General features: G+C 41.5%; 1 protein-coding gene across 1 annotated transcript in view; it reads left to right on the top strand.

Annotated features, from left to right (window-relative positions):
* LOC117878571 (melanopsin-like) overlaps window positions 1–22,230 on the top strand; it is a 72,159-nt gene that overhangs the window by 5,772 nt on the left and 44,157 nt on the right. Inside the window, exons 2-3 of the mRNA XM_034772893.1 lie at window positions 11,510–11,652; window positions 18,418–18,551. Coding sequence (XP_034628784.1) covers window positions 11,510–11,652; window positions 18,418–18,551 — 277 coding nt within the window. The remainder of the gene's footprint in view (window positions 1–11,509; window positions 11,653–18,417; window positions 18,552–22,230) is intronic.

Raw genomic sequence — 22,230 nt, 5'->3', positions numbered from 1 at the left:
AGAAGAATGATAAAAGACAAAACCAGCATATCATCCATGGGTAAACTCTTTTCAGAAAGAGATTTTACAAAAAAAAATATTTTATCTCCATATCTGACCTCTCAGTCCCTATTCTCCAAGGAAATCTGCACACCTTTAAAAGATGACCCTGAGCGCTTAAATTCTTAACTTTGCTAGACACTAAAAATCCTGGGTTTATTACAACAATGGATTTACTACACTGGGTTTATTGTTCCACTTTGTATTTAGCAATGGCACCCTGAGTGTCTTTCCAAGACCCGAAGAAGAGCTCTGTATAAACTTGAAAGCTTGTCTCAATAGAAGTTGGTCCAATAAAGGATATTACTTGGCCCACTTTGTTTCTATTAAATAGTGTTGGAATCTCAGAAATTGCTGGCTGGTGGGTTTTGTGATGTGTCCCATAATAAAAACAGGCTCTATCTGAATTGATTTGTGGGCTTCTATTTTTGTAAAGCTCTTGGGTTTACCTTTTAAATTAAAAAAAAATGAAGATGTCTTCCATTGTAGTGTTCCCTCTAGCATTTTGTTGTAATTCTGGGCTGATGTTGGAAAACTAATGCAAGAGTTGCTTCAGGGATATAGATTCCAAATTCCTATTATGATGGAGCAATAGAAATGTCCTGAATTACTGCAGTTAAACCAACACCCATTTAGAATTCTGCTACTATAGGCTAGATTGTCCCTAGCCCTAACACAGCTGCACCAGATAATAGCAGGAGTAAGGACTCCTAAATGTCCCCTACATAGTTGCTTTAGGGCTATCTGGATGCTCCCCCAGCTCAAAGCTATGCCATTCTTTGTCTTTCATCAATGTAAAGTGTCACATGTCCCTCCAAAAGGAATGTGTTTGTGTGCTAATAAAGCTTTCTTAGTTATATAGAAGACAGTTTTAATGTATGTATATAGACACTCTTACAAGAGGTGTCAAAGTACACTTTACCGTTTGATTTAACCATCCTTACAAATCTAGCCTGTGCTTTTAATTATTCCCCAAATACACAGAAGTTTAATTTTCTTATCTGTTTACCAGCATTGTTTGAAACTTCCTCTATAAAGTATCTTTGGTGCTACATTTTACTTTTATACTTTCTATACTGTTAGCTTTTTTAATTTCAAAGAAATTTGCCTGGTTTCACTGAAACACTTGTTTATTCTCCATAAAACTCTTTCTCCCCATGGCAATGCAAAATAATCTGTTTGCACCAAGGCATGACCTAGACCTTCAAATTGTTAATTACAAATTCACCCTAGAGGTCCTTTTGTCTTCTGGAGGAGAACAGTTTTGAAATTTAAATATATAAACTAAAAACAAATAACTGTGTGTTCTTCTCAGATTAAAATCCTATATAAATTTGCATATAAATAAGCACGGTTCATCTCCTGACAAATTGCTGATTCAGCCTTCTAGACTGATAACATTATCCACTGCTGCTGGAGCATCCATTGACCTTAAACCAAAGGTTACTTGGACAGTATGCTATTTAGCCTAAGACCATACAAAGTTTTTTATATATATAAAAATCACTTAGGGACAGATTTTCAAAGGCATTTAGGCATCTAAATATGCAGATAGGTGCCTAGGCGGGTTAGGCATCTAACCCCACTAAACTCAAAAAGAATTAGGCACTTAACCTGCTTAGGCACTTAGAAAAATCCCACCTGTCTGCATCTTTAGGCACTTAAATACCTTTGGAAAATCTGGCCCTTAATGCCTACAGAATTAAAGCCACAGTGAGAGAAACTGCTACAAGAATGACCCTTCTGCCAGGTGGTGTCAGCAGCAACAAGGGGTGGGTTAAGTGTGTAGGGTTTCCTCTGAACATTACAAAACAGAATCAGCTTGTGCCTCCACCCAGAAACCTGGGGAAACTAAACACCACTCCTGGACACACGAGTCCCATTACTTCCCCACTTGTAAGCACTGAGTCTATGGATAAGAAGACAGAACTTTTATTAAGAAGAGAAGGAAGACAGCATTAATTTGGGAAACACAGCAACAGTTATTCAAAATTATACAAACAGTAAGTAAACACCCGCCCCATAGTATCTTTGGCAGTAGTCCTTTGTCTCAGTTTCCCTCCTTGCAGTGTGAAAGTCCAATGGATGAATGTCCCTTTAACATGCCGTTTCTCCCTTCCCTGCGCTGCCTCCCATTCATGGTTTGTTGTCCCAGGTCAGCAACGTCCCAGAGTCCAGGGGTGTATTCGAGTGGGTTCATCTCCTGCCCCTGAGGGAGAGTGATGGTTGAGTGGTGCCTCTGTCGCCGCCATCTCTATAGCTGTTGCCTTTGCAGCATGCTGCTGCTGCCACTGATCACTGCTGTCTATTCTGAGGTTCCATCACCTTTTCCAGTCCTTAGTGATTTCTGCTCTTTGTCATTTAACTGGGTACTGGAGAACTTCACTGATGCCTCTTCTGAGTTGTCTTTCACTGCAATGCTGTCCCCACACCAGATCTAAGGCTATGTCTACACTACACACCTTTTAGCAACACAGCTGTGCCGCTAAAAGGTGGGCCGTGTAGCCGCTCTTTGTCGGCAGGAGAGAGCTCTCCTGCCGACAAAATAAATCCACCCCCAACGAAAGGCGGTAGCTTTGTCGGTGGGAGAGCTCTCCTGCTGACAAAGCACTGTTCACACTGGCGCTTTTCGTGGGTAAAACTTTTGTCATTCGAGGGGGTGTTTTTTTCACACTCTTAAACAACAAAAGTTTTACCAATGAAAGTGCAGTGTAGACAAAGCCTAAGGCTTAGGCCCCTAGACCAGCTTATCAGTGATTTCAGCTTCAGTGATCACTGAGAAGAAACAAGGACTCGCAACTGAGTCTGATCAGCTCTGGCTTTAAACGTTAGAGGGTAGGATCAAATGGCATCTAAGAAAGTGTTTGCAACCATAAGAACACCTGTCTCCACCCCCTCTAACTTTTTCTTGGATTTGGCATAACTACACCCATTGAGTGAGTGAGATTAAATTTAGGGTGACTCCCCCTCACTTTGGGTATATTATGTACCATCCTGCTGCCCTTTAGTCATACAATAAGGATAACAACATTTCATTACCCTTTTCATGACTTAAGTGAATTTTAACCCCAAAACAGTCAAAAATGATATATTTGGCAAGCAAGCATGTCTACGTATCTAGGCAGAATAGGTGTCTATTCAAATATGGTCTGCCCTGAGCCCTTTCCCGCCAATTCATCAGTAGATGGCAGGGGAAAGCTCATTGAGACCACTGGCTTACACAGGTTAAATGGAACAAGACATAATTCTTCCTATAAAACTGTAATTCCATCTCTGGGTTTTGGTAGCATTAACATATCGATCTATCTATACAGCACCTTCAATCAATGTAGTGCCTGAAAGCTTTACAAATGTATTAAAGTGAACATACACAATTCTTTGGTTTTCCCCTCCATTATCCAGACAGTAAATCAGGTTTTTTTTGTTTATGGTGATGGGGTACAATGGGCAAGATAGCCCAGAGAAAGATCATTTTGCTCTGAAGGCTCTGAGGTTGGTTGTCATTCTGATCTCACCTGAAAGTGAGTTCCACAGTCCTGAGCCTGTTGCCTAGGGAATTCTGTTTCCTGGTCACACAAGTTTCATTCTTGAAGGTAACAGTTCCTTGGATCCAGTGGAATGGAGTTGTCATGGGTGGTCATAATCATGATGCTTTGTGAGGCAGATCCTCAGGTAACTTGGACTAATCACCTGGAGAGCTATGAAGATAAAGATTGAAACTTTGAGTCTGATGTGGTGGTCATTTGGAGCCAGTGCAGAGGTGGAAATGCTGTTGGGGGTCTTTTGTTATGCAAATTGGCTGCTGTGTTCTGAACCCATTGGAGCTTTGTTCAGGTCAGTGGTGTCATCCCTAGATTTACATTACAGTAGTGAAGTGCTTGAACTCATAAATGCATGGACACCATGACCAAGTTCAAATCCACCAGAATATGCCACCGTTTCCTGGGCAGTGATAGGTAGAAAAGAACATTTTTTGCAGCCATGGCTTTCTGGGTTATCCAAAATTGGTAAGAAGTTCAGTATATTAGTAAATATTCACTTTTATGATTTTTCTATGTTAAGCTCTCATAATTTTCTATATGCTAACCAAAAGCCTTGTTATTTTGTGTATCTATATATTTATTGCCCTATATGTATTTAAACTAAAAAGTTTTGTCCTTCAATTGAGCCTAATGGGTGAAGGGAAAATGAACTCAATAATGGAACGTGTGAAATCTTTTAACCCCTGTTTTTACCCTTACTTTACTAACATAGTCTAGGTGTCCAGGGAAAAGACCCTTCAAAGTGTCTACAAAAGAATGTTATAAATATAACAAGAGGATTGATAAGGAATATGTGTTATTGCCCATGGGTTCTGTAATGGATGAAATAATTACCTATTGAAAGATGCTTTTAACTCATTCAAAATTGTTGGTTGTCACAGCTGTTATTAATAATGACTGGATTATAATTCCTTTTATCTTATCCATCATGTAACCTAAAGATATCATAAAATAAATTCCATCAGTCATTAGAACTTATGGTAACATTTTTATGAATCACCAGCTAAGGCTAGGGCTTTTCTTGGTGCCAAAAAAAGCTGAAGTCTAGTGAACAAGCCAAGGACACAGAAAAATCAAATGGCTTGGGACAAATATATTTCAGTCCATATTATGTCTTGATTGGATTTGTTCGTTATATTGGCATACAGTCTGGTTTCTTTTGACAGTATTGTGATGGGGCACTATTAGTAGCACCCTTGTCATTGATGTTGCTGCAGAAGGTGCAGGCTTAGCTATGAGCAATTAAACACTTTCTGTTGGTGGATTATGATCACCTGGGTGGTAATCACTGGGCTAATGATTTAATTGGGGAGATATAAGTGGAAGGAACAGGAAGTAGGGGACTGAGAAGGAAAGCTCAGAGGGTGAGCCTCAGCTGAGGAGTGAGGGCTGCGTGGAAGCATCCTCTTGCTGCAAGCTTGCATTACACGATGTTGCTTTGTAACAAAAGAGTAAATACATGCTTGGTAAAAGGGTGACAGCCTAGTGTGTGTTTGTGACCATGCAAACTGGCCAGGCAATGAAGTACACTGGGTAGCAACAGAGGCGCCCTGTGACACATACATTAACATCTTCTAACACTAAAATATTGTAAACTTCTGAATTTACTTGGTACATTGAATATATAGGTAGTATTTGAAGTCACATAGCATAGGAAAATCTCCAAGTTCCCCACTTGAAGGAGCCATGATTCAGCCCAGGTTATACAGATACAATGCCTATCTCAATGGAGCACTATGATAATTCAAATAATAATAATATAAAGGTACAAGTTTAAAATAATGGGATATTCTTTTAATGTTGGGAGGGTTTTAGAAGATTTTTTTTTTGTTCTGATACCAGAGATTTTCCATGTATAACCTGCAATTTCTTATTTCACAAAATGACCACTGTACATTTATTCTCATCACTCTATATTAACCCAACAGTGTTGTCTTCCTCAAAAGTTCTTAAGTAATTGAACATGGCACTTGGATTTGACGGTATATCTCCTGCATTTGAAGTTTGTTGTTATAGTGATAGTTCTGGATGGGAACATCATCAAGGACCTTGGAAAATATATTCTGTTTATGATGTAAGTATGTACTCCACCTCTGGGGCAGCCTTGATCCCCAAGCATAGTAGAGTCCTTCCTCCAAGTGGCTCTGTGATCCACCTTACGACCAATGGGACCTGGGTTCTTGGGGCCCAGTGCCTCTACCTACTGGCTGCAGACATAAGCAAACAACCCCTGTGGCCTCTAGGACATTACTGTTAATGATGAGAGGAAATCAAGGCCCAACAGATAAGGATAAACAACATTTTATTCCCAGAAAGGAGAGGGGTAAATTAAAAGAAAGGAAAGAGGACAGGCAAAGGAATTAATGATGTAGCAAACAGATGAATAAGCAACCAGTCCTATAGCAATAATTGGACACGAAATGCCCATAAACTAAGTAAAATAACAAAAAATGCCCCCACATCTTCCTACAAGCTGTAGCTGTCTGGTGGAGATGTAGGTCAATCGGAAGGACTATTGTCCTTCACTGGGAAGCCAGTTGCTTTCTTTTTTGGCTGGAGTGGGTCCTTAACTTCCCTGGCTGTCTCCTAGCTCCTGCTGCAGGACAGACCTACAAGGTTGCCTACCCCTGTGATACACCAAAGGTTTGCAGTACCAGTGGGAGCACCCTAGGCACTTAGTAGCACAAGCCCCACTGACTTGCAATGAAATGTAGGTTCCTAAGTCACTTAAGCACTTTTAACATTTTACCCTTAGTTTGAAGTTCCTATTAAATGTCTTAAGTTTAATGGCAGAATTTACCTTTAGTTAAGATTTTCAATGGGAAACCAGCTCTTTCTTCCATTAACTTGGCACTTATTAATACTCCGCTTCTTTATGCCTTGAAAAGTCATAGAAAAAGTGAACCTTCTCTCTAAACTTTGGTGCTTTAACTTGAAAAGGTCTGTTGGTAAATTAGCATGTCTCACTTTCCACAAGTGTTGCTAGAGGGTGTTTGCTCTTACAGGATGCTAAAGCATGTATTCATTTAACGTGAAAACAATCTATACAGAAATTCCAAGAGAAAATCCCAAAGATTTTGTACAGCAGCAGGATGCAGCATCTCTTTTCCTGGGGTAAGAAAACTTCTGTAAAAGAAAACATGGAGGATAGAGAGAAGCAATCATAATAATAGTAAGCATTATTTATATGATGTTAGAGTTGATCAGGTCTGTCAGAGTACACAACTCTGCTCTCGTATATGCATCTGAAAGTAATATCAGATGCAAAAAGACTAGAAATCCAATGTTGCGTGTTATGAGGGAAATGCCCTAGCTTCCATCTCACGGGCCTGGTCCTGTTGCCATAGAAGTCAATGAGAGTTTTGGTAATGGGAGCTGGATTGGGCCCCCAATTCAGTCAAATATAGATAGCAATGGATAGTATTCTGTTTCTAATTTGGCTTGAGTTATTACTTTCAGACTCTGTTCCTATGCTTATCATTTTTGCTGTGTGTTGGGTTAGGTTTTGATGAGTGAGTTAAAAAATATACGCAAAGTTGCTTCAAGATGAAGGAAGACTTTCTATAAATTTGTGCTGATCACGAAAGTGCATCTTAGATTATGTCTATTTGGATTCTTTGGATGTTTTATGTATAATTTCTTTGAGCTGGATGGGTGCATGTGACATGCCGAAAAGTAAATGTTTGATCATTTAAATTGTCTTTATTTGTAATATAAAATAACATTTCAATGGGGTTGTATTCTTGAAAATTGGCTAGGAAATGTGCTAATTCCATTTTTCCCACAAAATCTGTACTACAAGTCTGTCACCTATGTTAGACCCCACATGCATAAATTCCCTCTACCACATTTCTTACATGCTTGTCCATCTGTGTATATCTACTTTGAGAAATGGAACATCCAGTTAACCAGAGCAGTCAAAGTGCTTTGCATTGAAAACCAGCTGCAAAGGAAGGCCATATGGTCCTAGTCAGCTTGACCCTGTCCACACTATGGCTTAAAATAATCTTTGAAACTCTGCCCAACAATAACCTGTGTGCATATTCTTAAATAGTGCAGGCGCGATTTAGGGAAATGCACATTTTGTTACCAATTTCATTTACTGAATAGGCATAAACTTTTATCAAATATAGGGAAGATGGAAAAATACATGTACAGTGTAAAAGGTCCTCTTTCTTATCCTGCTCAACAGAAAATATCTTCTGTGTACTTTAGAGTCTTAGCATTGGTCACTTAAAAAAAATGGCAGTATAGAATTGTGTTTGTCTCAATGATTTCCAGATAAACTATGGTTACTTGGAAAAAACATTTATTTTTCCCTAATTGCCAGCATCAGAAAGTCCACTTGGGATTTGCAGATAAATCTGAATTAATTCTTTCTCACATACCATCATCAATGATAAAGGCTCTGCAGGTCAGATCAGGCTCTCAAGTAGCATCTGTGGCACCATATTGCTTTCAGCTGGTTACTACAGGTGTAATGGCTGTATAATTGGAACTTAATAAAGAATGCTATCGTCATGCCTCTACCGAATAGTATCAAATGTCGGGGCCTTACAAGTCCGTTTCTGGCTGGAGGAGAAATCAGTTGTGCAGACTGAGTATATTCTTAGTGTAACTTGGTTTTTTACACATATACACAAGTCTGGAAAGAGAAGTGGTCACAAACAGCATGCAAACAATCCTCTCTTTCAGAACTCTCAGACAAACACGAATGCTCAGTTCTCCGGGAGCAACTCTGCCTCAAGAACTGACTATAGTTAGAGATTAAGGCAGAAAGCAAACGCCGTAGCTGCTTCCTAAAGGAACCACAACAGAACAAACAACACAGCATTTCTTCCAGGACTAAAAACTTGCTCATATGCTAAGAAAAATAACTTGTAAGGCCATGTCTGGACATCCCTGTCATAACACTGCTGATAATGTGCAAGGAGGAGGAGAATCCAAATCATTCTCCTATCTGTGCTGACTTTTCAGGAATAATAGAAGTAAAACATATTTTTATCACCGTCAGCAGATATGATTCTGAATGCACCCAGAAAGCAGATCTGATGCCATTTTTATATAATTTTCAGAGTAGAATTTGCACTTTAAGGCTCTGTTAGACAAACTTCAGAGGCATGAAAGTATGCATGTGGAAAAATTAGACAGTTTTATAACAGACAAAACAAAATGATAAACTTCACCAATCATTACATTTTCATTTTTATTGATTAGTTCTGTGAACTGTGAAGTCTTCATGTGAATCACATTTAAAGCTGTCAAGTCCTATTAATTGCAAAACAACTGAATTTAGTAATTTTCCCTCCCCACATTGAGTCATGAGCCTGGGTATGCAGGGAACTTGGGGTTACTGATAGGTGATGTTGAGGATATAACTGGTTTATTCCTAAGGCATTGTCAATTTTTTTAGATTGTATGTTTGTTTTGGGAATAGTTAATCCACTGTTGCACTTTGTTAGATTCTCTTAGACCCACATGCATTCTCCTGTCAATATATAAAGGAGTTTGAGATCCTTTATATATTGTAACACAAATACAGAGGAACTGGAAGAAAATGTAAATTAAAGTGGGGTTATAGCCACTTTTTCATAGAGAAGAAATTGCCATGATAAACATAAAATCATAACAATGAGTGACCAAATTAACTGTGCCCCTGAGGCTGCTCTAACCTGTGCTGTAGAGGTGGTGGTGGTGGATAGGGGAGAGTGGAGCATGTTATTTCAGTCCTTGCAGCAGCTCAGAATCTGGGAGGCACAAAAATGGTTTAAGGCTGCCTTTGTCCCCCCAGCCCTCGGGATGAGTCTTCTGTGCTGTGCCACTCAGGAGTCACAAAACAGAATCTGTCCCTAATTAAGTTGTGAATCCCAAAGCCAAACATAGAGTACCTTTTTCATTGCTGTGGAGGTTCAGTTACAGCCCAAGAGCATGTACTCTGGCATAAAAAGTCTATGTTGTATAACAAGAAAAAAAAGCCTCAGATGATTTTGAAAGCTTCTCAAATTCTTTGTTTTTTCCACAGTCAATAGGGGCAGTTAACGGGATTTTTTAACTGTTTAAGATTTCTGCTCAGAAACCCAATCAAATCCAAAAGAGAAGCCACAAATCCACTCACAACTTCTGTCTTTTAGAAAAAATCTCCAGTACCCACTGTCCTCATTTTCTGTCCAATCCTGCAAGGTTCTTAGTGTGTCTTGAAAGTTTCTGAGCAACCTAGTTTTCTATCATGGCCAAGGAGCACTGAGGTTGCTCAGGAACTAACAGCAGGAACCCACACGTTGCGGAGTTGGACTAAATCCTCTTATAGATCCATAAGAGGACCATCACTCAATTTATGTCTGCAACGTGGATCAATATCGGCCTGGGTCTGGACCATATGGCGGGCATGGCGTTTCTGCTCATCCTTGCTAATGGGTTAGTTGTACAATACAGTACCTGCTCATTGGCTGTATAATAAGTTATAACTTAACAGCTCTCATTTTTCAGTTCAGAAGGTGGAGAAAGCTACTAGGAGAGAGGCTGTTTTAATAAACAAACTAAGGAAATACAGCCTAGATGATAGTGATAGTGGCAGTAATGGGAACGTCAGAATTATTTAAAGAGCTTGTACTGACACAAGCATGGCTACAGGTGCTGTTTTTCCTCTTTTCTTCTAGTTTTTACATGTAGAGTTCTCAGTACCGTCCGTCAAGAGGACTGGGGGGAATATAAACATAGGAAACTTTAGTCTTTGTACTTCCCACGGTCAACTGAAGGGATATGGTTAGAAATAATGTTGACAGTTGGCAATGCTACTAATAAAAGCAGAGGCATGATGAGCTTTTGTTTGTTTGTTTTATTGAGGATATATAGCTTTTGTTTGTTTGTTTTATTGAGGATATATAGAATGCACATTAATTTAGTTTGGGTTGTTGTTTCAGAAAATATGATGCCTTTTTATATGCCAACATATTTTTGCCTTTTTCATATCATCAGATTAATCTCATAATTCCTAACATGTATGTTGTGCCTCTAACAATTTTTAAAATGTTTTCCTCTTATTGAAATCTGTATTGTTTAACCCAAAAAAGGTCATTCAGGCTTATGATGGAAATTTAACTCCATTAAGAGGTGACCTGAACAATTTTTAAAAAGATTGTATGCATTTATTTTCGGTAGTTCCTTTTGGGCAGGTACAGTACTTTCAATTCCCTATGTAAAGCAACATGCACATGTTGACATACTAGTCAAAGACCATGATCCCATTGTGCTAGGCACAGTACAGGCATAAAAAAGACAGTCCCTCACTCAAAACACTTGCAATCTGCAGTCAGGAGACAAAACAAACAGAGAGGATGGGGCGGGGGGTTTGAGAGGATGAGGTTACAAAGCTTCGCAGACAAGTAGAGGCCTCAGCTTGCCATCCAGATAGGTAGTGATTTGCAAGCATCATGGCACTTGACATAAATATTAAATAATATAAATAAAAGAGGATTTTATTAGGAATTCTCCTTAAACTCCATATTCTTCAGCTTTATCCACATGTTCCCCAGCAAAAAAGTAAGTATCTAGATATATTTAGCGCCAGTTTCTTATCCTAAATGCGAGACTGTTCTTGCAATCTTTCACATAATCCAGTAGTTCATTTTTTCCTTACATTTGTGTATGCTATTGTGAAAGGTGCTGGATAGAGAGGCTTGGAGAATGAAGTGCTCTGTTTACGCATAGTACGAATATAGCATTGTCAATGGGAAGGCCAAATTTTCTACACAGTCCTACAAAAGTATGTAATAGTATGTAAGAATACCATTGGTATCTCAATGGTATGTAAGAATCTGGCTTTAATTTGTAACATGTGTTTAAGGAGATACAGTGTATAGACTAATTGTCCCCTGGATTAAAAGCATTGACTGTGGTAAGTTTTATTTTTCCTTTGCTTTTCTTTCCAGATCCTGGATATGGGAACTCGTCACCACACTGTGACAAAAGCAGAAGTTCCTGATCATATCCTTTACATTACTGGAACCTGTGTTCTTATAATTGGATCTATTGGAGTTATAGGAAACCTTTTAGTTCTCTATGCATTTTACAGGTATAGAAATTCAGTTCCAGACATGGTTGATTTAGCAAGCCCAATGACTTGAGCTTGTACAGTAGTGTGTGTGTGTGTGTGTGTGTGTGTGTGTGTTGTGTGAGGGAGAATAGTCTGAATCTGTTTCCTCTCTGCACGTATTTGTTGATGATGTAAGATGCAGAAATGGCCATGTGCATATCATCACTAGGAGCATCACTGTAAATTCTTTTGCCTTTGAGTAATTCAAAACTATGAGAAAATAAACACCTGGGACTTGTTTCATGATGGACTAAAATTACAGATTTGAAGAAATGATTAATTGCACCATTATATTCTCTCTCTCGCTCTCCCTGACTCCCTTCACCCTCTACCACCCAAGAATATGTAAAAGATACTGTCAAGATTTCCTCAAACAGTCACCCGAAGGTGCGGGGGGGAGGAGGGGGAGGAGTTGGATCCAGGAAGCACCCTGGTACATGAAATGAGGCTATGCCATCAATGCTCTCCATGCCTGCAGGCAGAGAGTAGGATTCCTGTCTGTATTTATACGTTGATGGCGCATGACAATGTAAAGCAGGGAGAGCTCTCCCGTCGACATAATAAAACCAGCTCAACAAGCAGCGGTAACTATGTCAGCAGGAGAGCATCTCCCATTGACATAGCGATGTGCACATCAGCGTTTAGGCCGGTAAAACGTATGTCACTCGGGGGTGTTTTTTCACACCCGTCTGGGAGGGCTGGTTTAGTGGAGAACAATGGCACAGGGAAGTGGTCATCCCGTCCCATGCCAAGAGCCTAACACCTATGAGAAAGTTTTCAGACCATCAGGAGAGACAGGCAGAGCATGGTGTGGAGCCAGCACTCGCAGTTTTTATACCTTCCCATCCAAGATCTGAAGGCTTCATCATCTCTTTTGCTCACAGGAGCAGAGGGGTGAATCTGGGCCAGCTGTCTGCAGGGCCGGATTTCCAATTAGGCACGGTAGGATGCCTAAAAGTTAAAAGTGGTCTCCTAGCACAGGTTGGTGGCTGCCTAGCATGTGGGGCTGGAGCAGGGTGAGCATCTGAGTCAGCCCGCATGGGGGCACAGTGAGCCATGGCCGGGATGGGTGGCTGCTGCAGGTGCTTGGAGCATCCCAGCCACTTCCCAATCTCAGCTGCCTCTGCCCTGTGCCTGGGAAGGACAGGGAGGGGCATGGCTGGCACCCCATTCACTTGCACGGGCAGAGCCGGAGCATGGCTGCCACGCTGGGATGTGGGAGGGACGGAAGACTCCCAGGGACTGCTCACTATTGGGAGAGGTACAGTCCCCCCCCTTGCACCTTGCCTAGGGTGGATGCGCTGCACCCTGGCTGGGGCTGGGAATGCCGTGCGTAGCAGAGGTTCTTGTGCCTTCCTGGGAAGGCTGTGCCCTGGCTGCTCCCGCTGCACTGAGACTGCTCCACCAGCAGAGCAGGGGGCTAGGAGCGGGCTGTGCTGCTTTGAGGGGCTGCTGCGGGGAGGAAAGGGGCCAGTATATTGCGGCTGGCACGAATTTGATACAATACACAATATGTTTCACGCATATTGGTGCAGGGTCAGCTGTAGGCAGGGAGGGCACTAAAGATGCTGTTCCTAGGGGCACGGAAGGTGTACATCCAGCCCTGGCTGTCTGAATTATGCCAGCCAGACTGATGTTGATACACTTTTCCCACAGCAAACTATTGCAAACTGCAACACTTACTATTTTGCCCTTCGTACAAAAATTTAAAAATGGCTCAACTTTGAGACTTGGCCTGTTAATAGAGCTCCATCAGCCAGTGAGTTCGAAAAAAATATTGGTTAGATAATATTACTATATACTCTTGAAAAGTCACTTCTGAACATGCTCATTAGATATGTTATAAGTAAAATAGATCATGCAAATTTTTCTTTGAAAAATAGCTTTTTTAACATGGCAGTGTTTAATGTCAGGAACAGAAGAAAGTTTTGTTTTGTGAAAGCTGCAGTTCTAGCAATTTCACACATTTTGCTGCATTCTGCAGTGTTCTGCAAAATCTAAGCTTTCATTTAAAATGTTTTTTTCCAGTTTCCATAATAAAGCCACCTGTGCGTCATCAGCATAGTTCTGCTGCCCTGTTCAATCAGACCTGGAGAACACTATCTCCAGCAAACAATCGCAACAGCAAAGGTCTGAACTGTGACCTCCTACAATCTATTCACTGCAGCAAGTTGTGAATTTCAAAACCTAATTGGAACCATACAAACATTATTACTCAGGAGTGATTTCTTTCTCGGTTTTTACTTCCTTTTTTAAAAATTAAATTAAATTGACGATAAGTATTTATCTTTGGTAGTCATCAAAAACCAGGTACTATACAAACAGAAAACAGGCAAGTGCTGACTTGAAGGGTTTACCATCTAAAGGTGTTGGAGGAAACCTATATTAATTAATTACTTATACTGAACTAATTAATTACTTAGATATTGGCATAGAAAGTATGCTTATTAAGTTTGCAGATGATACCAAACTGGGAGGGATTGCAACTACTTTGGAGGATAGGGTCAGAATTCAAAATGATCTGTACAAATTGGAGAACTGGTCTGAGGTAAACAGGATGAAGTTTAATAAAGACAAATGCAAAGTGCTCCACTTAGGAAGGAACAATCAGTTTCACACATACAGAATGGGAAGAGACTGTCTAGGAAGGAGTACGGCAGAAAGGGATCTAGGGGTTATAGTGGACCACAAGCTAAATATGAGTCAACAGTGTGATGCTGTTGCAAAAAAAGCAAACGTGATTCTGAGATGTATTAACAGGTGTGTTGTGAGCAAGACACGAGAAGTCATTCTTCCGCTCTACTCTGCTCAGCTGGAGTACTGTGTCCAGTTCTGGGCACCGCATTTCAAGAAAGATGTGGAGAAATTGGAAAGGGTCCAGAGAAGAGCAACAAGAATGATTAAAGGTCTTGAGAACATGACCTATGAAGGAAGGCTGAAAGAATTGGGTTTGTTTAGTTTGGAAAAGAGAAGACTGAGAGGGGACATGATAGCAGTTTTCAGGTATCCAAAAGGATGTCCTAAGGAGGTGGGAGAAAACTTGTTCATCTTAGCCTCTAAGGATAGATCAAGAAGCAATGGGCTTAAACTGCAGCAAAGGAGGTTTAGGTTGGACATTAGGAAAAAGTTCCTAACTGTCAGGGTGGTTAAACACTGGAATAAATTGCCTAGGAAGGTTGTGGAATCTCCATCTCTGGCGATATTTAAGAGTAGGTTAGATAAATGTCTATCAGGGTTGGTCTAGACAGTATTTGGTCCTGTCATGAGGGCAGGGGACTGGACTCAATGACCTCTCGAAGTCCCTTCCAGTCCTAGAGTCTATGAATTTATGAATAAAACCCATCTCCACGAGACCCAAGCACTGAAGGGTGCATAGCTAGAATGAATAATGTTAAGTTTTTCACAGACCACCTGAGAGACTTTGAACATTAAATTTGTTTTCTATTTTTGTTTAATCCCATGTTAGGTCACTATTTTTTCTTACAGCTAAGAAGTTTTTATTTTCTCTGGTCCATGATTCCTCCTGGTCATGACAAAATGAAAGTGATTGTAAATTCTTCCATTCTGAAACCTTCCAGTGCCATCATCTTTGATTTTCCACCATTGGTAACAGAGTACTTGGCATTAGCACAGGGGTCGGCAACTTCTGGCACGTGGCTCGCCAGGGTAAGCACCTGCCACGTCCTCAGGTTCGGCCGATCGTGGCTCCTACTGGCCATGGTTCGCTGCTCCAGGCCAATGGGGGCTGCAGGAAGTGGCGCAGGCTGAGGGATGTGCTGGCCGCGGCTTCCTGCCAGCCCCATTGGCCTGGAGCAGTGAACTGCCGCCAGAGAGAGCCGCGATTAGCTGAACCTGCGGACGCGGCAGGTAAATAAACTGTCCCGGCCCACCAGGGTGCTTACCCTGTCGAGACGCGTGCCAGAGGTTGCCGACCCCTGCATTAGCATATTCTGCTTTCACATTTTAGCTTTCTAGTGTCAGAAAAGGACTTTCCAGCTACTAATTCCAATCAGTGAACATTCTTGAGCTTCACTGGAAACATACAAGGCTGCTGATGGACTGGCTGAAATAGGTTCTCTTGCTTTACTAAAGACATATCAAGGATGACATCCTATTGGAAAAATGTCAATGGAGTTTTAGGGGTTGCTTTTTAAACTTGTTCAAGACCAAAAAATTAACATGTAGTCTGCGATTCAGCTGTGACTTTTTCTTGAAGTGTATCTTATTACATCCTTTCTAATAGTATTCACAGTCAGGATTGGCTGTTTATATATATATATGCATCCTGTGGATGTAATCCTGAAATACTAAGAATTATTGCAGATGGATTCTGAGAACAAAAATAAAAAAATAATACTGCATACTCCTTATATCTTGTAGACATGTGATGTCACCTCTTTTTATATTATATATTCTTAATCCTGTGAAAGGGGCTGAATTCAAATACTAGAAACAGAAGCCTTCTATTTGTCCGCATGATTGATACAATAGAAATCGCAGTAGTGAGCGCTTTCAGAGTAGCAGCTGTGTTAGTCTGTATCTGCAAAAAGAACTGGAGTACTTGTGGCACCTTAGAGACTAACAAATTTATTTGAGCATAAGCTTTCGTGGGCTACAGCATCTCTCCACAGTGAACTTCAATCCTATTCTGGGTGAATCACCCATAGGATTGAGAGGATGCGGTAGTTAGTCTCCATGCCTTTTCAGTGTATTCAGATTGCCATCCAGGGTCCCAGTAATAGTGCTGTTTTCTGCATGAGCTGAAACCACTAATTTTTATGTAGTCCACTGACCAGGAGTCAATTGATGATGACTTTTGGTCTTACTAACAGGAATAAATTCAACCCAGTGACCTAATGCAGAAGTGAAAGGTTCCATTATCTCTTTACCAGTCCCTTGAGCCCGTCAGACTCCAACTTTAATATAGAATGGCATTTGTAGGCTTTATAGTACAGAATCACATGCCACCCCTTGGGAGATCATAGCTTAAGGTCTGTCTCACAAGTCAGTCTTTGGGCCAGAGCATAACAGTGCATGAAAACAGCACAGCAGATTATTGCAGACTTGATGCTTGTATCCAGCTAAGGTGGACAATTAGTATATGGCTTCTATGAAGTACCTTCTGATAACTGAAGGGTGGGTCCATTTGGCACAGCTAAAATTTTCAACAAAGATTGAGTGGAGAGAGAGAGAGAGAGAGAGATGAGATAACAGTATTTATAGTAGGCAGAAAATGTAGGTCACATCTTGGTCAGGCTTTTCTAGACAAGTCGCTGCTTTAGAAAAGCTGAGTGCCACTTTTGTCATTTGCCTTGAATTTAAATGAATTTGCAAATGAGAAACTACACAGAAAATCATTGAGATGAAAACTCCATAGTGCCACTTTTACAGTCACTTTCCAGTTTAATGATTTTAGAAGCCAAAAAAGAGTAGAATCAGCACTGTATACGAACTTCTTTACAATGGAGGAGTCAGATATAATGGTAGCCACAAGGATACTGTAGTTATAAATTGCTTCAGCTTCTTTGCTGAAGACCATCATAAAGATATCCTATTGCAATATTAACCCATCTGTGATCATTATGGTAGGTACACAGAGCAGTGCTGAGTGTGTATTTTGCCCCATGTACCTGTTATATTAGGTGGCATTGAAGCAGTTAAAATTGTCTCAGAATTTCCATTTTGCATGTATATCCTCAAGGATTTATAACTGGGATGTAACAATTCTCCCAGGCAGAAATTTGGCATACAAGTAAGGCAAATGTTATAAATACTACAGTGCTAGTTGGAAGAAATGAAAATATGTAATTGCATCTTGTGGTACTTTGTCTCTTTACACACCAGTGACTGTTTTAATTATAAGTATGTAGTCTATAGTTTTGCTTCTTATAAACAGCTCTATAATGTGAGACTCCAAAATGAATAAAATGTCATTTGGTCTTGTGTATCTCCTTCGATGCTCAGGTTATCAAAAATCACTTGAAAAAAAGTGAGTTTGGTCCTGCTAATACAGAGACTGACTGAACCAGCACAGCAGTATTAAAAATGCAGTGATCGCCCACATACAGCCTTTGACACTGTACTCTCCATTAGGGTCTGACCCTGTGAAATGGTGAGCACTCTCAACACTTAGGCTGGTCTACACTTAGTCCGGACTTCGGACTAAGGTACGCAAATTCAGCTACGTTAATAACGTAGCTGAATTCGAAGTACCTTACTCCGGACTTACCGCGGTCCAGACGCGGCCGGAAGTCTCCCCCCGTCGACGCCGCGTACTCCTCTCGGCGAGCTGGAGTACCGGCGTCGATTGTGAGCACTTCCGGGATCGATCCCAGAACATCGATGGCGTGCCTCCGGACCAGCCGGTAAGTGAAGACTAGGCCTTACTGCTGTCAATGGCAACTGAGCATGCTCAGCACGTCAGGATCTGGCTCTATGGAGCAAAAACATGTTTCTCGGGAAATTTAGAGTTCTCTCCTACTCTGTTAAAATGGAGTTTGGTAAGTATGAGTATATACAATATAGTTCTACATCTATTGATAAAATGTTGGAAAATAGATCCTTTCCTCTTCCCCTAGTCATTGTTCCAAAATCCTGACATCCATAGCTGTGGTAATGGATTGATGAATGAAGCATAAAATTGTAACCTAAAAAGTGTCCGATTCTTTGAGTAAGTAAACAGTAAAAACAAACATAACTGTCTGGCTTGTATTTATTTGTTTTATTTATTGCATTATTTTTAAGCAACAAGAAGCTGAGGACACCGCCAAACTACTTTATAATGAATTTGGCTGTGAGTGACTTCCTGATGTCTGCTTCACAGGCCCCCATTTGCTTTATCAACAGTTTGCACAAAGAGTGGATACTTGGAGAAATAGGTACTTTTCAATACTACTTCAATACTCCCTCTGTATGGGAACCTATCTTAGCCATCAGCATGTGGCATGGAGGCAGCAGCATCATGACTCTTGTGGCACAAGCCAGAGTCTTGACATCATCAACCAACAGGACTGGCACAAAGTCACTGAATCCCGACCCTCTTGTGTTTTATAGGTTTGGTTCCTTCCCCTTCCAGTTCTTTGAATGAAAGGAATCAAACCTCTGGCTTCAAGAGCAACACCATAGTGATCACATGGTCACTTAGCATGTAAGGCCAGTTACCATGCTTGATGATGGGTAGAATAATTAATAGGTAGAATAATTTTGTTAAGCCATATATAGAGTGTTTTTCTTTTTCTTGATTGACAGTGAATTATGTATTTATTTGTTTAGAAATGTATACCTGGTACCCAGTGCGAGGCCCCTGGGAGCATTCAATCAGTAAAAAGAATCACAGAATAAGAGAGCCAAATGATGGCCTCAGCTGCTTCTCTCTTCCCCAAAACAAGGAAACTTGAGGTCTAAACTGTAGCTCCTTTGAAAATATTGCAAGCTCTGATTAAAGGCCTGATTCACAATTGCATTAGTTGTGCTTTTAGGCTGGCATAACTCCATTGGTAGCAATAGAAATAAATCAGCATAAAACTGGAGTAGCACAGTGGTGAATCAGGTCCTGAAACAACCTATTTAGTACCAGCAGAAGAGATTTATTCATTGGGCTCACAATATTGTTTGTCTCTCCCACTTCGCTATTTAGATATCGGTACAAATCCTGCCTGCCATGCTTACACAAGTCATCCCATGATCATAAATGGGACAGTCTGCATGAGTGAGACAAGAAGGATTTGGTCCATTAACTCCATGCTCTGACATTGACATGATTACTTTTGGTGTCAATTGTGTCATTTTGAACTATGTGCTGTCTCTAGCATACCATCATGTTTCTCTAGTGTACCATCATGTGTGATGACACGGTGTCACAGAAAATCCTAAGAAACGACTATTTGACACTGATTTCCAGGTCAAATTATTCAAATTGCAACTCTGTCTGTCTTTGTCTATTAGCAGAATATACAAAGGAAAAATCATTCTGCCTCAAAGTGAAAACTGTAACTTAAAATAACATTTTGTACCATATTTCATAGGACCAGTGGCTGTGTTTTCCATATAGGCTTTTAAATTGGCATGGAGTCAAAAGCACCTCTGCATTTTTAATTCATATAAAACATAGGTAGATACACAATGTGGGTGAAGTTTTATTAGACGACTGCTGTTGGTGAGAGAGATGAGCTTTCAAGTTACACAGAGCTCTTCTTTAGGTCTGTGAAAGGTACTAGTTTGTCACAGCAAAATGTAAGATGGAATGAATTGTTAGCATGAGTATTTAACACATATTTCAAGGGAACATTAAAGGTGACGTGCCCATTAACTCCTCTCCAGTCATACGGGGAAGGGGTTGGGGAAAGAGTCTTTGGGTTGGGGGGTGTGGGAACTAGAGGTGCTGCAGCACCCCAGGTTTTACGCAGGCTCCTGCCCGGGGCTCCCAGTTGATGCCCGGGTCCTGGTTGCTGGCCTGGGGCTCCACTCCTGGTCCTGCTCCCACTCCTGCCCCTAGCTGTGGCTCCATCTTCAGACCCCTTACCACTGTCTGGGTCCCCCTCTCCTGGAGACACGTCCCTGCTTCCAGGCCCAGCTCGGGGGTGGGGGGAGGACAGGGCCCACTATTAAAAGTGGTTCCAGCACCACTACGTGGGATTAAGTGGGTTACAGATTGTTGACATGAACCATAAATCCAGTGTCTGTGTTCAGTCCATGATGGTTAGTGTCTAGCAGAGTTACAAATTTAAGCTCCCAGGCTCTCCTTCTAAAGGTGTCCCTTTTTCCTTTGAGGATGAGGGCTGTGAAGTCAGATACAGAGCAATCATTTTGTGAAAAGTGAAAGGTGATACAGCGTTTTTTGTCTTTTATCATTTTCCTATGTGAATTTATTGATGAGCATAGTGAGTCTCATTTCACCCACATAGTTGTTACTGGGGCATTTAATACATTGGATGAGGCCAACCACATGTTGTGATAGGCATGTGTTGGACCCATGGATCTTGAAAGGTTTGTTGTGAGGAGTGTTGATCATCATAGCAGTGGAGATAAGTCGATAGAAGTGGTGGGCAACCTGCGGCCTGTATATGGCCCATCAGGGTAATCTGATTGCGGGCCACGAGACATTTTGCTGATGTTGACCATCCGCAGGCACGGCTCCCCCACAGCTCCCACTGGCAGCGGTTTGCCGTTCCCGGCCAATGGGAGATGCGGGCCACAGGAACATGCTGGGAGCTGCGGGGGGCCATGCCGGCAGAAGGTTAATGTCAGCAAAATGTCTCGTGGCCTGCAATCAGATTATTCTGATGGGCCGGAGGTTGCCCACCACTGGTCTATAGGTTTTGCATCTTTTGTTCTGGCAAGGTCTGGTGCCACTATAAGTTGGTGTGTCTTGGTCTATGTGGAGCTTGTCTGATGGTGAGCTTGGAGAGGTTGGAGGGTTGTTTGAAGAGGGGGTTCATCCTGATTTCTTTCACGATGTGGTCCTCATTGAGTATGGGTTTTAATTGTTGTTGATATCCCTCATGGGTTCCAGTGTGGGGTGGCAGTCGGAGGGATTTTATTTCTGTATTGAATTAGGTTCTCTCAAGGTATTTGGGTGGCCCTTTCCCCCTGGACTGGAGAGGTGCTAACGGGCCACTTCACCTTGAATGGTCCCTTGAAATAGGCGTCAACTATTTATGCTAAACAATCTGTTCCACCCGGTCTTTAGTATTTAGCAGTGACACTCTGGGTATGTCTACAGTGCAATTAAAAACCCGCAGCTGGCCTGCGCCAGCTGACTGGGACTCACGAGTCTCAGGCTGAAGGGCTGTTGAATTGCAGTGTAGAAGCTCAGGCTGGAGCCCAGTCTCTATGACCATGCAAGGTGGGAGGATGCCGAAGCTTGGAGTGTAGCCCGAGTCCAAAAATCTACACCACATTTAAATAGCCCTGCTTCTCACGTCCTGTGAGCCTGAATCAACTGGTTCGGGCTAGCCATGGGTTTTTAATTGCAGTGTAGATTTAGCCTCTGGCCTGGTCCACGCTAACCCCCCACTTCGAACTAAGATACGCAACTTCAGCTACGTGAATAACGTAGCTGAAGTCGAAGTACCTTAGTTCGAACTTACCGCGGGTCCAGACGCGGCAGGCAGGCTCCCCCGTCGACTCCGCGTACTCCTCTCGCGGAGCAGGAGTACTGGCGTCGATGGCAAGCACTTCCGGGATCGATTTATCGCGTCTAAACAAGACGCGATAAATCGATCCCAGAAGATCGATTGCTTACCGCCGGACCCGGAGGTAAGTATAGACGTACCCTCTGAGTAAAGTTTCCCAGACCCGAAGAAGAGCTCTGTGTAGCTCAAAAGCTTTTCGCTCTCACCAATAGAAATTGGTCCAATAAAAGATATAACCTCACCCATCTTGTCTCTCTAATATCCTGGGATCAACACGGCTACAACAACATTGCATAAAACGATGTTCATTTTTTGATGTATTCTTTTGTCTCTAGGAGACAAATGTCTGTTTCAGCGTAGTTAAGGTCATTATATTGGGCAGCATTCCAGGAAAATGTAACTTTAATTGTATTGGATTTTTGTT

The sequence above is a fragment of the Trachemys scripta genome, chromosome 5 (genome assembly GCF_013100865.1).
Source record: "Trachemys scripta elegans isolate TJP31775 chromosome 5, CAS_Tse_1.0, whole genome shotgun sequence".
Lineage (NCBI taxonomy): Eukaryota > Metazoa > Chordata > Testudines > Emydidae > Trachemys > Trachemys scripta.
The sequence above is the reverse complement of the archived record's forward strand: the minus strand, read 5'-3'. Positions and strand labels throughout refer to the sequence as shown.